Source organism: Balaenoptera acutorostrata, chromosome 16 (genome assembly GCF_949987535.1).
Source record: "Balaenoptera acutorostrata chromosome 16, mBalAcu1.1, whole genome shotgun sequence".
In the NCBI taxonomy this organism is placed as follows: Eukaryota; Metazoa; Chordata; class Mammalia; order Artiodactyla; family Balaenopteridae; genus Balaenoptera; species Balaenoptera acutorostrata.
This window is the reverse complement of record NC_080079.1, coordinates 57832474-57848068: the sequence shown is the minus strand read 5'-3', so window position 1 is coordinate 57848068 and position 15595 is coordinate 57832474. Positions and strand designations below refer to the sequence as shown.

The following is a 15595-nucleotide window of genomic DNA, read 5'->3' as shown; positions in this document are numbered from 1 at the left end:
CATCTTACGGAAGAGACAGTCATATGTAATAAACTCTCACACACGAGCCCGAAATTCTAAGCTGCTTCAGGTTCAGCTCTATTTTTTCCAGGAGAAGGACCCAGAGCCAGCACATTCTCATATTGTTATTTTCTTGCTTTTTCCTGGATCCAGTTCCCACTGAGGCTGGCCATGGGGGTGGCCGGCTCAGTGTCCACAGGGCCTTTACCCTCTTATCTTTATTAAAGGTTTTTTCCTCTGGGGCAAGAGGCTCAGTGGCGTCATTTTGCTTTTTGAACTCTGTCCTGTGACTAAGCAATAAGAAACCACATCAGTCAGCCCTAGAAGTTTTTGCTGTGTCATAAAAAGAATGAGACAAGGAGGTACCTCCTGCCAACATCAGACCCATTCTCTGACTCAGCACTAAATTTAGATGTCACGTCCTATGTTTGCATTCAAATAGTACCCCCTGTGTGACAGGTGCTCAGAACATGTCTGCTGAATGAATGAACCCTGTCACGGGGAAGAGGAGGGGTGTCCAAGGCTCAGGACACAGAAATATCACTGGGGACCTTCACAGGATGGCCCAGAATACAGAACAAATGCAGATTCTATAAAGAAACTGACAAAGACTCCAAAGCCTGCCCAGCCTCTCAGCAGCTGGAGGCCCTGAGCAAGCTGACAAACCTCTCTTGGCCTAGTCTGCCCATTTGTGGAACATAAACACCAACTGCATGGTCTGATAAAAGATTTTTCTCAATGGTCAGGAAGGAGAGCTGCAGCACAACTCCATGAACCGCAATGCCCTGTTACCTGCTGGAAAGGCTGGTGCCTGCAAAGCCAGGCCTGCATCAGGAAAAACCAGTCAACAGTCAAGGCTCCTGAGACTCCCTGCCCAGCCTGTGGCTGGCGGAGATGCCTCGGAAGGAGCCCCGGCCTGGGAAGAAACCTGGATCCTGTGTCCAGCTGCACTGAGGCATGCTATGAGAGCCTGGTGGAGTCCCTTTGTGTTTTTGGACTGCTACTTCTCATTTGTAAAATCAGCAGTTTGGGCAAACTGGTCTCTAAGATCCCTTCCAGCCACGATACTCGACAATATTAAGCTGCTTAAGAAACATAAACGGTAAATGAAAATTCTGGCCAGATGAGAAGAAAAGGAGGTTACCCTGAGCAAGACGAATAGAGGTTATCGTGAGTACTGAAAAGGTCATTATACTTCTTTAAAGTGTGACTTCTTACATCAAAATATAAAAATACAATTAAGTTTCTTCCCATGTGTTTGTTATCCTATCACTCACTATTGGCTGGACAGATTTTTCACCACATTTGGACAGCAGATTTACAGTGGTCAAAATGATATACAAGAATATTCGTTTGGGGGTCCCAGGCCATCTTAAGGAGTCTGACGGTTACCATCCAGACAAGTAACCTGAAGTTGACTCAGAAAGAGGCCTGAGAGCCACCTGGGAGAGACAGGCCATACCTAGAAAAACACTGTGGGTAGAGAAAACACGCCCTGGCTTGAGACGGCCACCAAGGCTGCAGCTCAGAGTCACAAGCGATTATCTCTGCTGGCTTCCACACAGGCAACTCCACAAATCCCACCTGCAGGCTGCATATCGGAAGGGGCTTATTTATGCATCAACAACTAACAATTCTCTTATGCAATGTACAGGCAGAGCCAGTCAGGGATAGTATTTAAAAAAAAAAAAAAATAGAAGAAGTTTTCAAAAAAGGTAACCACTTCCCACCTGACCCCATCTGATGGGATTTCACTCTGCTCCTTCCCAATCACTGCAGAGAGTGGTTTTTTTAATTAGCTGCACTGTGGTCACTTGTCATTTTTGACAGCATGGTTCATCCTGAAAGGAAACCTACAAAGGTAAACAGAGGAAGCAGACAAAGACAAGAGTATCTGGTGGAAGCACAGCTGCCACTGGCAGCAGCCTCTGGGTCCAGCTGTGACTCACCAACCCAGCTCAGCTCAGGCAAAGGAAGGTGAGGCTTTGGGTAGCTCTTCACCTCCCTCTTCATGGAGAGCATCTTAAAACAAAAGCATCCAAGCACACTGGTTTTCAAACCCTGTTCCACAGAACTCTGGAGAACCCAAGGGAACTGTGCGGAGGCACCTCAGGGAGTCCACGGGGAAAAGGGGCAAGCTCCAGGCCTCCATACCTGTTCACCACAGCACCTGTCTATCTTATATATCTGGCTTTCATGTAAGAGTCCAGTTAATGAAAAGAATTCCGCAGCTTAAAAAAAAAAAAAAAAAGGCAAAAATAAAAAAATTTAACTCATAAAGAACAGTTACATTTCACATATGTTATTTCATTTAATTGTTCCCAACAGCCCTGTGAGAAAACTGAGGATAAATGGGTTTACGATCAGACGCCACAACCCATTCTCTAACGTAACCATCCCATGCTCACCCACCATCTATGTGGACTCTCAGGGAAGGGACGTCACCACCTACAACAGTCCACTCCACAGCTGGATGGCAAAGACCATTAAAACAAGTTCTACCTTAAACAAAAGGCCCAGGGAAGAGGGGCTGCTGGGGATTCTAAAAGAGACTCAGAAAGCAGCATCAACTAAAGGCAACATGTGGACCTTATGAAAATCCTGATTTGAACAAACCATCTATAAAGAGGCATTTCTGCAAAAAGGAAAACTGAGTATCAACTGGATATGAGATGCCATTAAGAAATTATTAATATTGTTGGTTGTTGGGATAGGGAGGGTGGGAGGGAGAGGCAAGAGGGAGGGGATATGGGGATATATGTATATGTATAGCTGATTCACTTTGTTATACAGCAGAAACTAACACAACATTGTAAAGCAATTATACTCCAATAAAGATGTTAAAAAAAAAAAAAGATTGTTGGGTGTAAAAATGGTCTTCTGGCTATATTTTTTTTTCTAAAGGCCTTATCTCTTAGAGATACCTCCTCAAGTATTTATGGAGGAAGTGATATGCTGTCTGGGATTTGTTTTAAAATATTACAGAAAATGGGACTTCCCTGGTGTCGCAGTGGTTAAGAATCTGCCTGCTAACGCAGGGGACATGGGTTCGAGCCGTGGTCTGGGAAGATCCCACATGCCGCAGAGCAACTAAGCCTGTGCCCCACAACTACTGAGCCTGCACTCTAGAGCCCGCGAGCCACAACTACTGAGCCTGCGTGCCACAACTACTGAAGCCCGCGTGCCTAGAGTCCACACTCCGCAACGAAGACTAGGCCCCGCTCGCCGCAACTAGAGAAAGCTCACGCAGCAACGAAGACCCAACGCAGCCAAAAATAAACAAATAAATAAATTTTTAAAAAAATTACAGAAAACAGAAGTTATTAGGAGAGCTGGGTATTCATTATATTATCATCTCCATCTCTGCATATGTTTGAAATTTTTATAATATATAGTATAAAATTAAGGCAGGGAGGAAGGGAGAAAGGTTCTTCCTTATCTTTTTTTTTTTTTTAAATAAATTTATTTATTTATTTTTGGCTGCGTAGGGTCTTTGTTGCTGCGTGCGGCTTTCTCTAGTTGCAGCGAGCGGGGGCTACTCTTTGTTGCGGTGCGTGGGCTTCTCATTGCGGTGGCCTCTCCTGTTGCGGAGCACGGGCTCTAGGCGCGCGGGCTTCGGCAGTTGTGGCACGCAGGCTCTAGAGCGCAGGCTCAGTAGTTGTGGCGCACATGGGCTTAGTTGCTCCGCGGCATGTGGGAATTTCCCGGACCAGGGCTCGAACCCGTGTCCCCTGCAGTGGCAGGCGGATTCTTAACCACTGTGCCACCAGGGAAGCCGTCTTCCTTATCTTGAGCTCAATTCTACCTCCCAGTATCTTCTATCAGTCATCTCTCTGGGGTCAGAAAGAATCGGGTCTCATCACCTGCCCATGTCCATCTGAAAACAAGCATCCAAGCCCCTCTAAGTCTCCTTTCCTTTAAAATAACTCTTCCCAAGGTCCTTCTGGAACTGAACTCCTCATAGCTCATGGCAGTGCCCTCCTTAACGGCAGGCTCCAGGACCAGAACACTGTGAAAGTGTGTTCTGAGCAGCCCCAGGAATGTTGGCTTCCTGGTCCACGCACACTCTCGACTCTCCCTTGAGCATCTCTCTGTACCCTGTGACACCTCCTGATTCCAAGGACAAGAAGGGGATTGGCTCTCTGCTCAAGGGCAGGCTACCCCCAAGAGCAGAAGCAGCAGCAACAGCTTGCCCTCGCCTCACATAAACCACCTCGATCCTCACCAAAGCCCTAGGAGGAGAATATCAGCCCTTTTATAGATAACGAAAAAGAAAACCCAGAGAGCTTAAGTGCCTGTTAAAGTCACACAGACTAAGATGAAAGAGCCAAGATTTAAACTTGTGGGGGTCCCCAAGTCTGGGTTCATGACACTCAGCTCTCTGTGTCCTTACTCCTGGGCTCCAAACACACCAATGATGCTCGGGCCACCCGGGTCATTCATCTGTATCACCTATCTTCCCAGAAATAACTTACCACTCTCCAGGCCATCTTCCAGCTCTCCAGCCCAACAACTCCCCAGGGCTCAGAAAAGATCTGCCCAAGAGCTAACCTGTCCTGGACCCACAGTCACCAAACCCCTGAACAGGTCTCTACACATCCTTCCAAGGTGCCCCTGGAAACTCCAACTATGGACCAAAGCCCAGCTCTAGAGAAGACCGCAAGAGGTTTAACCATCTCAAAGAATAACCATCACGAACAAGACTTCATTCTTGTTAAGCCACACTGGGGAAACTGAGGCCCAGAGAGGTCAGACATCTTGTGCAAGATCACACACCGAAAAAATCTACTGGTCCCAGAATCCACTACACATCTGAATTGTCAACATATCCAAAAAAATCTACTAGCCCCAGAATCACATATGCCCATTTCAGCTGGTATCAGAATTCAAAAGAATGGGAACGTTTAACGTTTTGGTTCCTTGAATGAAAGAGCTGGGGGAAAATTCGAGAAACGATGGTATAACATTGATGTTCCAGTTCCCTGCACTAATGCTGAAGTTTCCCAAGAGCGCACCTCTCAGAACACTGATGTTGCAAGATGCTCAGTGAAAGAGGGTTTTGTGGTCAAATCAGTTTGGGAAACGCTGCGTAGTGAACCCACTCCAGTGAAGTCCCAAAGCACACTGGCTTACTGGTGCTTGAGAGGCTCCCAGTAAAGGAGCCTGTGTGACCTGCTCAAGCCAACACTGCTCAAATGTACTTGACCAGAGAACCCTTTTACAAATAACACCATTGACATCCCACCAAACTACTGTTTAGAAGATATTTCCTTGGGAAATGCTGATCTAGGTTTTTCTAAAGAAAATCTTGATAGCCAGTTACTCTGGATTCAAGTCTATGTAACCAAACCAACCCTGAATGGGGTAAGGAGCAAGTGTCTACAAAGCGGAAATAACTGACATACTTCGAGTCCTTTGGGGATGGAGATATTAGTACTACTGCAAACACGAAGAAAATGTGTGAACATCCCCCTGGCTGCCAGATATGAATGCTGCTGGGATTCTATGGTCAACAAGTTCTGCCCTCAAAAGAGTCACAGATGACTACTGAAACTAAAATCTTTATTTCTGGTCCAAAGGAATTGTCCTAAGGCTTTCCAAAATGAGTCTGGGGGGAAAAATACACAATTTTTAGAAGAAAACAATAAAATGCTGAACTAGGACTTCAGCCAGGCCACTCATCTCTGAGTCAAGGTGCTGTGGACAGTTGGGATTTCCTTAATTAAAACTCAAAGCAAACAATATGGAAATTCCTCAGAAAATAAACACAGAATTACCACATGATCCATAATTCTACTCCTGGATATATAATCAAAAGAACTGAAAGTAGGGCCTCAAAGAGATATTTCTGCACCAATGTTCATAGCAGTTTTATTCACAATAGCCAAGAGATGAAAGGAACCCAAGAGTACACCGGTGGATGAGTGGATAAACAAAATGTGGTACATACATACAATGGAATATTATTCAGCCTTAAAAAGGAAAGAAATCCTGTCACATGCTACAACATGGATAAACCTTGAGGATATTACCCTAAGTGAAATAAGCCAGTCACAAAAAGACAACTACTGTGTGATTCCACTTTTACGGGATATCTAAAGTAAACAAATTCATAGAAACAGAAAGTAGAATGGTGGTTCCCAGAGGTGGGGGAGGGAGGAATGAGGAGTTATTGTTTAATGGATACAGAGTTTTGGTTTTGCAAGATGAAAAAGTTCTGGAGATCTCTTATACAACAATGTGAATATTCTTAGCACTACTGAACTGTACACTTAAAATGGTTAAGATGGTGAGTTTTATATTTTGTGTTCTTTACTACAATTAAAAATTTTTAAATAAAGGAAGGAAATTTTGACACATGCTGTAACATGGATGAACCATAAAGACCTTATGCCGAGTGAAGACAAGCCAGTCACAAAATGACAAATACTATATGACTCCATTTTTATATGCGATACCTAGAGCAGTCAAATTCACAGAGACAGAAAGTAGAATGGTGGGAGGGGAGAATGGAGAGTTATTGTTTAATTGGTAGAGTTTCAGGTTTGAAAGATGAAAAAGTTCTAGAGGGACTTCCCTGGTGGTCCAGTGGTTAAGAATCCGCCTGCCAATGCAGGGGACACGGGTTCGAGCCCCGGTCCAGGAATATCCCACATGCCACAGAACAACTAAGCCCATGTGCGCCACAACTACTGAGCCTGAGCTCTAGAGACTGCGAGCCACAACTACTGAAGCCCGTGCACTCTGGGGCCTGTGCTCCCCAACAATAGAGGCCACCGCAATGAGAAGCCCGCACACCACAACGAAGAGTAGCCCCTGCTCACTGCAACTAGAGAAAGCCTGAGTGCAGCAACAAAGACCCAGCGTAAACAAAAAAAAAAAAAAGAAAAGAAAAAGTTCTAGACATGGATGGATAGTAGGGATGGTTGCACAACAATGTGAATGTACTTAATACCACTGAACTCTACACTTAAAAATGAATAAAACAGTAATTTTAATGTTATGTATATTTTACCACAATTACAAAAATAGAAAAAAATGGTTCAAATGGTAAATGTTACGTTATGTATATTTTACCACAGTATTTAAAACAAAAAAAAACGTACAAAGCAAACGGGTTATGACCCTTAGTGTGAAACGAACATCAAGGTCAACAGTCACCTCACAATTACCCACCAAGGGTTTAGAATTGGATGGCCAACATGGAACACTCCAAACATCTGTTTAATTTTAAATATTTCTGTAGCACTTTCGTGGAACTCTGTCTCAAAAAGATCAATAGACACACATAATTCAGAGATATGCAATCTGCCCCAGGGAAAAGGTGAAAAAAAATGCAATATGTCCCCAACTCAATCCCATTTAAAATTCTTCTCTGCTGAACATGTTCAGCATGCCTACTGCACAGACTGATAGGGAGTTCAGCCCTCTTGCTCTATGCCCACTATTTCTGTGGCTCACATATCCCCAAGGTTACAGGAAATTAATAAAGAACCCCCTCAAAATGGCCTGCAGAATGTATAGGTGGTTGGAATGAGGTGGAACAAAAAAATTAAGACAAAATAACTCTCCTACATTGCTTACTTTTTCAGGAAATATAAAGCCAGAGTACAAAAATCACTCAACACTAACACTAAATCAAAAAACAGTAATCAGGACTTCCCTGGTGGCACAGTGGTTAAGAATCTGCCTGCCAATGCAGGGGACACGGGTTCGAGCCCTGCTCTGGGAAGATTCCACATGCCGCAGAGCAACTAAACCCGTGCGCCACAACTACTGAGCCTGCACTCTAGAGCCCACGAGCCACAACTACTGAGCCCGCGCGCCTAGAGCCCGTGCTCCGCAACAAGAGAAGCCACCGCAATGAGAAGCCCACGCACCGCAACGAAGAGTAGCCCCCATTCGCCGCAACTAGAGAAAGCCCACACGTAGCAACGAAGACCCAACGCAGCCCAAAATAAATAAATTAATTAGTTAATTAATTTAAAAAAATAGTAATCATGGTAGAGACCTGGAAGAAAGGTCTTAGAAATCTACTCCAACCCCATCACCAAGCTTCCTTGGACCTAAGGCCACCCTGCAAGTACTGAGAACCCTACAGGACTGAGGAAGTCCTCAGTCAACATTGAACTTCTTCCAGCCTTCTACTTGGAAGAAAACAAGCCCCAGGTAGTTAAGAGGCTCATCCAAGGTCAAGATGTTGTACAGTTAGGAGCAGATCCCCATCCAAAACTCTTTCGAGGACACCAAGCTGACTTTCAAATTCTAAGTGCAAAACGTGAAGGGCTCTCCAATCCTGTACAGGCAGTGTGGTCACTCCGCATGGCTCCTGGCAGCCAGTCCCACAATGCTGATACCTGAGGGGTGACCTTGGAGACTTCAGACACCAGTGTCACACCACCTGCTTCCATCACAGACACACTGTGGGTGGGGACATCCGTGTGTGCCTGTGGAACTCACCCTAGCCTTCCTGCACTCCCACAGCCTTCTGTCACTGTGAAGTCACCACTTAAGAATCTGCACTTACTTCTGAAGAGAATCTGGACTTATGCAGGGACACACCACTCATTCGCCACACAGCTGACTAGTCATCCATCCAACAGAAATTTACTGAACGCCCATCTTGGGCCAGGCTCTATTCTAGGCATGGGGAATACAACAGTGAATTTGGCTCATGGAGATTACATTCTACTCTTAATGACCCACAGCCACAGTAAAAGCAACCCTGACATCTGTTCAGCACAGTTTACCAGGAGCTCTCACATAACCCTCAGATATATCAGGAGAATCCCAGGCTTCTGGTCCTAAGGTTGGTTCCAGGTTGCATTACTCACCACACTAATAAATGCTCCTTTTTTCCTACCATGCATTGTCAAATAGCAGAGTGAAGTAGTTATTGTTTTAATTATTTTGTAGAGAGGGAGATAAGTTCAGAAAGGTTAACTGCCTTGCTCAAGGTCTAAAACCTAGTGAAATCTGACAACCTCCAACCACCCCGTTCCAGCAATGACCTCATCTGCTAATTGCATCATCACACAAAGATGAGACCACATCTTGGACATTCACCTGCTGCTTTACCTGCACAACATCCTTTCTGCTCTTCTTTTTTTGGAGAACTGTTTCTCCCCATTCTAAAGAACCACATGGTACTGGTACGAGCTGCCAATCACCCTACCCTATTGGTTGGGTCCACTGCTGGGCCAATCTTAGTTCTCTAGCCCCAGCCACAGTGACTGGGTCTCACATGGACATGTGACCCTAGTCAGGCCAATCAGAATCCTTCCATGAGATTTTTCTGCCTGGTTTACTGGATACAGCTCCCTTTATTCTCTGGTCAGGGGCTGTGAAGATGAAGCCAAGAGGGGCCTGAGGTCATGTTCCAGGCCCACGGGAAAAGCCCGTGGCATTCAGGATCAATCATCCAAAGGCCAGTTACTCCAATTCATCCCAAGGTTTTGGAATATTATACAATAAATTTCTCTTTTCTGCCTAATACAGTTTGAGCTAAGTTTCTGTCACCTGCAATAAGGGTGCCTGAACTAATACATAGAGGGATAAATAAAATCTGCCTTTCTCTTAGAAACCTCTTTTCAACCATCACTTTCAAGTTCCTCCACTACTTCCTCTCAACACAATTAACAGAACCAAAAGAAAAACCACAATGGTTGGAGCTTTTACTTATGACCATCCAGGACAGAGTGGATGAAGAAAAGGTGGCTGGTACCTGAAGAGAGTAGGGAAAGAACAAAAGGCCCAGGTAACCTCTAATGAATAATAGATAATCCACACCTGACAATCAGCAGCCAACTGCACTCGTCCCACTGGAAACGCCTGGGGTTATTCTTTTTTAAAAATTCCTCCAGCTTCAACTTCTGACAAGTGTACAATGCCTAAATTCCAGGTGGTGTACAAACGCCTTGCTCCGCCTAGCCATCATGGTCCTTCAGATTACCTCTGCATCCCCACCCACCCAGAGCCAGTGCCCTGCTCACTCAGGCTGGTCTAATTTCTGCAACCTGGAAACACACTGCTCCTCTCACAGCTAGGAGTTTGTTCTTGCATCTCCCACCCAGACATCCTCCTTTTCCTCTGCACATTCAGAGTACCCCTTCAACACCCAGCTCAAGCCCCAGTCCCTCCTCGAAGCCTTCCCTGGCTTCTCCAGCAAACACTACTGTCTCCATCCTCTTAACTGTAGCGAAGCCAAATCAGCCAGCTCTCCAGGAAACTAAAGAGGAGGCACGGAGGGGACGAGGAGGAGAAATTCAGCTCTGAGCACACAGTAGAGAGTGCCACCGGCAGTCACCATGTTCTGCCACTTCTGCTCCACGAGACAGGCCTGTTGTGAAAATGGTTTGGGGAGCCCTCCACACTTAGATGGTAATTAGAGCCACTAGGGGTGGATGAGAGTATTTGGGGAAAGCATGTAGTAGACTTTTAAAAGGAGGAAAAAGCCTGTTTGTATTTGTATCACTCAATTGATCTGGCTCATAATGTCACTCTCCTGAGTGTCCCATTCCCCCAACGAGGCAGCAAGCTGCAGGCTGGAATTACATCCTCTGCACCCCGGCCCCACCTGCACCAAGAACAGGAGGACCAGGCACCTCAGTCCTCCCCAATCTCATTTTGCCTCCCAGTGGCTGAGACAGGCCATGCAGCACCCCCAGCCCCATCTCACAGATGAGGACGCTGAGGCTCGGCGCCAGGAAGGGGCCCCTCACTCCAGGGGCAGGCAGTTGAGGAGCTTCAAGTGAGAAAACCCAGATGTTAGCAACTGAATCAAAGAGAAAAAACAAAGGACCTCGTGGGATCCGAGTGAACAAACAAGATCCTGGTACTACTATGGAAAAAACTCGAGAGACCTGAGCCAGTCAGAGGAGAACAGTTCTCCCCTCTCTCTACCACGAGCGGGGACAAAGGGGCTCACTCCTTCCTTACAGATGCATGTACTGGGACAAGGAAAGGCTACAAAATTCCAGAGTTCCCCAATGCAGGAAACGGCCTAAAACTGTAATGGGAGGGCCTAACCAGATAACAGGAAAAACCACCCCCAACATGGAATCAGGAGCACTGCACTTAGCCTGACTCCAGCTCCCTTCTGCCCTGCAACTCCTGGCCTGTCCTCAGACCTCACAGATGCGGGGCATGGAACCCAGTGTCACGCAGAAAAGGCACTAGATGCCACAGAACTAAGTGAGATATTAAAGTATGCAATAAGATCGAAAATGCTCAATAGCAATGTACTATCAATTCTGGTAGAGAAGTCCCCCTGCCCCCAAAATAAAACAACTCTGTGTCTTCTTACTCACCTGCATACCCCAGGCCTGAGCATGGTGGGTTATAAATGTCTGGGGCTCTAACTGAGCATGAGCAGAACAGATGAGTTTGGTTTGCTTACCTGCCCCCTACCACCTAGAACAGTTTCCTCCCAGTTCCAGGCCCCATGTGGGGAGCAGCCAGACATCATCTGCCTGCAGCACAACAAACTCCCACAGCACACAAGTGCCAGCCATGGGACGGGCATTCTAGACCAGGGGCCCACGTGGGATGTGGAATCCACCAAAGGAGCCCCTAACTGGGTGATGGCAGCACCTCCGATGTATAAACAGTGACAAAGGGGCCTCCCCTTGAGACTATGGATCTTTAGGAAGCCAACTGGTTCCTCTCTGGGGCTCCCACAAGATGCTTGCACTAAGGCTGACTTACAGGCAGAGGTGTGCACCTGTGTGCAGAGTGGAACCTGCTGGGAGAGCAAAGACCAGGACACAGGGCTGAGTTTCCCTGACTTCGGCTCCTCAGGGATGAAACGGGTGCTTCCATTCCTTCAACCTGAGCAGTCCTTTTAGTCACTGAGCTTTGTGCCATAAGAGGGGCTCCCTGGCTAACCGAAAAAAAGCTGGCAACCACTGCACAGTAATTCATCCTTTAAAAGATCCCAACACTCTGTGGTTTCCTTGCACACCGTGTCACCCCTCATCCCCAGAAGCTCTACATGGCATCTTGCCAGACCAAATGCTATCCTAATTTTTTTCTGAAGTATCAACTAAAATGAACTTAACTTCCCTTGAAAAGCTACACAGTTCTGCATTGTGGTAAAACTAGGGTTTGAAATCCTGCCCTCGAGGATAAAATCCAAACCCTATTTCATCCTTTCCTTAGATGTCAGGAACAGCTTCCAGAACTTCAGCCCTGTGAGGCCCCACCTTCTCTACCAGGCATGGAAAAGGGAGGGACCTAATTAATGGCAATTCATCTATCTATTCCAGAGATTAAAGCTAGCACTGATTCAAACACATCCCAATGAGGACTTAAGTCTGCACGCTAACTTCTGCACTTCCTTGATCAACCTCCTCCTTCAAACACAGAGAGCTAGGTAGACAAAAAGGCAACTAAAAAGAAAAAAAACTACCCCGAAGAGATTTCCCTCCGACCTTATCCTCAAGGCCACATCTGACAGCTCTTCTTAGCATCATCCCAGGAGAGGACTGGGTTGCCCAGCAACTCAGACACGATCATAACTGGGGGACAGCGTAGGTTTGAGAAACAGAAATGCTGAAGAGTCAGAAACCCAAAGTGGAGACAGAAGGGCCATCAATGAAATGATACGCTGTGTGGCCAGCAGTTTAGTCTCTCTGTATGCCAGGTGTCTTCACTACCAAAAAAAGGTGGCCAATATCCAATGGAGCTGTTACCAGGAACAGCTTATAAAATCATCTCCTTAATAAGTGAGGCTGTTAACAGCCAAATAAACACGTTTCATCAGCCTGTGGCCTACAAGTTGTTAAAGGCAGTTCATCAGCCCTCTCTGTTCACTTTTAAAACACGGACAAGACACAGAAAAGCAGCACTTGTTGCTTCCTGGTTCCAAATGGGTTAAATAAAACAATGGGTCATAATTGAAAACTCCTGGTGCCCAATACTTTGAGCAATTTAACCACTCCAAGCTGGAGTTTTCTCTCTGGCAAAGTAGGAATAATAGCTCAGAGAGTGGTAAACGAACGTGATACAGCAGAGTGCCTGCCACAACAGTAGGTGCCCAATAAATGCTGGCTCTTCCTTAGTGCTATGCCTTCTTCCTCAGCTTCCTTGTCTAAAAGCCTGGCTTTCCACACTCCCCAACTAGGCCACACCAAGCCTACCCACTTGCCACAAACTCCCAGCAGTACCCCCCACCCCACCCCCAACACACGAATACTCACAAATCCGTCACCACCACCCAAGGGAACCAGTCACCAGCCTTCCCTCCTCAGGCAGCTCGGCACCCTTAGGGAGGGAACTGAGCCCCAGCAGCTACAACCAGGATTTTCCCATGGTGCAATGCAACTTCCCCAACTTTTCCCGGCCCACAGTTTCCAAAGAAACCTAGCAGGCATTGTGCATAATCAACCACAAGCCTGGGCGAACAAACAGACTGAGCTCTGGGCAGAGAGAGCTGAGAAAATCAAAAAGTGAAAAGGCACCAGTGGTCCTGAAACGGGGTGCCAGGGACCAAAATTCAGAAGTACCAGCCCTGGCCCAGGTTCTATTCTTCTAGACCTTATCATTGATTGAAGGCTAGCAGAGGCTCTAAAAGGACTGTTGGATGGTGAACAATCTTAGAAAAGGGACTGACGTACATCCCTCCGAGATCGCCCCGCGGCTGGACCTGGTGGTCTCGGGAGGACCTCGCTGCCGCGGCACCTGGAGGATCAGGGCCTGCAGTGCGGGGCATTGTTCACAGCAAGGGTGGGATTGGGGGAGGAGGTGTGAAGTGGGGGTCCACGCATCGGGCCCTCCCCAGGCAGGCTGAAGGAGGGAAGGTTCTCCCCGCGGCAGGCGCCAGGTAGATGAATGGCCCTCATGACTTCCCCCTCGGAGAACCGGAGAGAGAAGTCGTGGAAGGCGGGTCCGAGAGGCCGGGCGGGGGTCTCACACTCACCGGCGCCCTCGGCGGGCTGCGGCGGCCCGACGACGCCGTTCAGGTAGAGAATGGGCAGCAGGTGAGGCTGCGTCTTCTCCAGCGCCGCCCGCAGGTCCTGGAAGTGGTCCCGCTCCTTGGCCAGGAGCAGCTTGAGCAGCAGCTCCGCCTTGGCGCCTCCCGCCTCCTCGTCCAGCTGCCGCCGCTCGCCGGGGCTCAGCGCTCCTGCGGCCTCGAGCAGCCCGAGCACCGCCTCCACCTCCGTCATGGCCTGGGCCAGGCTCTGCTGACACTGGGCGAGCAGCTCCCGGCGCTGGGGCTCCATGGTGGCGGCCGCCCCGCCCCGCCGGACGGCTACCGGACTCCCGGAGGCCGGCGGGCGCGCGGGCGGGCGGGCAAGCAGGCTGGTGGCGACGGGCCCCGGGCGCCTCGGGGCGGCGAGCGCTGGCGGCAGCCCTAGAGCACCGGGGGCCGCCAGGCCGCGGGGGCCATGGGCCGGGGCCTGGGCGGGCTGGGGGCCCGGGCGGCGAGCGGCGCTCAGCAGCGGCCGCCTCCCGGGCTCAGGAGCGCAGCCATGTTGGCTGCGGCGGCGGCGGGACTGGAAGAGGAGGAGGAGGAGGAGACGGAGGAGGAGAAGGAGGAGGCGGAGGTGGGGACGGCGGCCGGGGCGCGCCCCGAGGCCCGGCTCCAGCCGGGCATGCTCCCCCTCCCCTCCCCCTCGGCGCGCGCCGCTCCCCCGCCCGCCCCGCGAGAAAACTCTCCCCGGAACGCCGGCCCCGGCGCCGCCCCCCGAATACGATCACAACTCGGAAAGGAAAGTGGCCCGGCCGTCTTCGCCAGGCCCCCCGACGGCTCGGGAGCCGCCTCGCCCCGGCCCGGCTCACTGGGGCCCCGCGGCCGCCGACCGCTCCGCCTTGCCCGCGCCCCGGCGTCGCCGCCGCCGGTCTGTCCCTCCGCCCTCCTCTCCTCTCCTCTCTCGTCTCCTCTCTATCCCCTCCCCTCCCTTCCCCCGGCTGGCCTTTCAAGCGCCTGGGCGGCCGGCCCCGAGGGGATGGGCGAAGGGGAGGGGTCCCCACCTCCCCGCCCCGGGCCCGCCTCGGAGGCGGGGACATCGCGCGCGCTGGCTCTCCGGGTCTCCGAGGCCCAGGCGCAACCGGCGGTGGGGGACGCGGAGTCAGGGGCCCCGCGGGAAGCAGCCCGCACCCCCAGCCCCCTCGGCCAGGCACACGGCCAGACCTCAAGCTATTGGAGACCCTCTCAAACAAAACCCTGCCCCGCCCCCATCCAGGGTCTTCTAATCTGAGAACTCCAAAATCAGGCCTGGAGACAATAGAGAGGACGTCCCCTAAACTTGGTCATCTCCAAATTTAGACCTCCCCCAAATCTGTGAGATTTCCCCGCTCCGAGGAGAATTTATATAGAAAATGTCCCAGTATAATCCCGAGACTCGATTAATCAGGATCTTTCCCCTCACCCCCATTTTAGATGGGTTGGTCCCCAGTGTCTAAAGAGGCTTGGATGTTGGGGAGGGGATGTGTAACTGGAGGAGGAAGAGAGCGGCGGGGTCTGCAGTGGAGCCAGTTCATCTTTTTGGCAAGAGAAGTGCTCTCCTCCCTAGATGTCATCCCAGATTCTAGCCTCAGGAGAAGGTAAATGAATGGGCTGCAGAAACCTTGCTCCCCTGATACCCTCAATGAG

At 49.3% G+C, this 15595-nt stretch overlaps 1 protein-coding gene across 1 annotated transcript in view; it reads right to left on the bottom strand.

Annotated features, from left to right (window-relative positions):
* Nucleotides 1-14897, bottom strand: part of DLG5 (discs large MAGUK scaffold protein 5) — a 122317-nt gene extending 107420 nt beyond the window's left edge. Inside the window, exon 1 of the mRNA XM_057530967.1 lies at nt 13919-14897. Coding sequence (XP_057386950.1) covers nt 13919-14222 — 304 coding nt within the window. The 5' untranslated portion in view covers nt 14223-14897. The remainder of the gene's footprint in view (nt 1-13918) is intronic.
* Nucleotides 14898-15595: the final 698 nt, after the last annotated feature.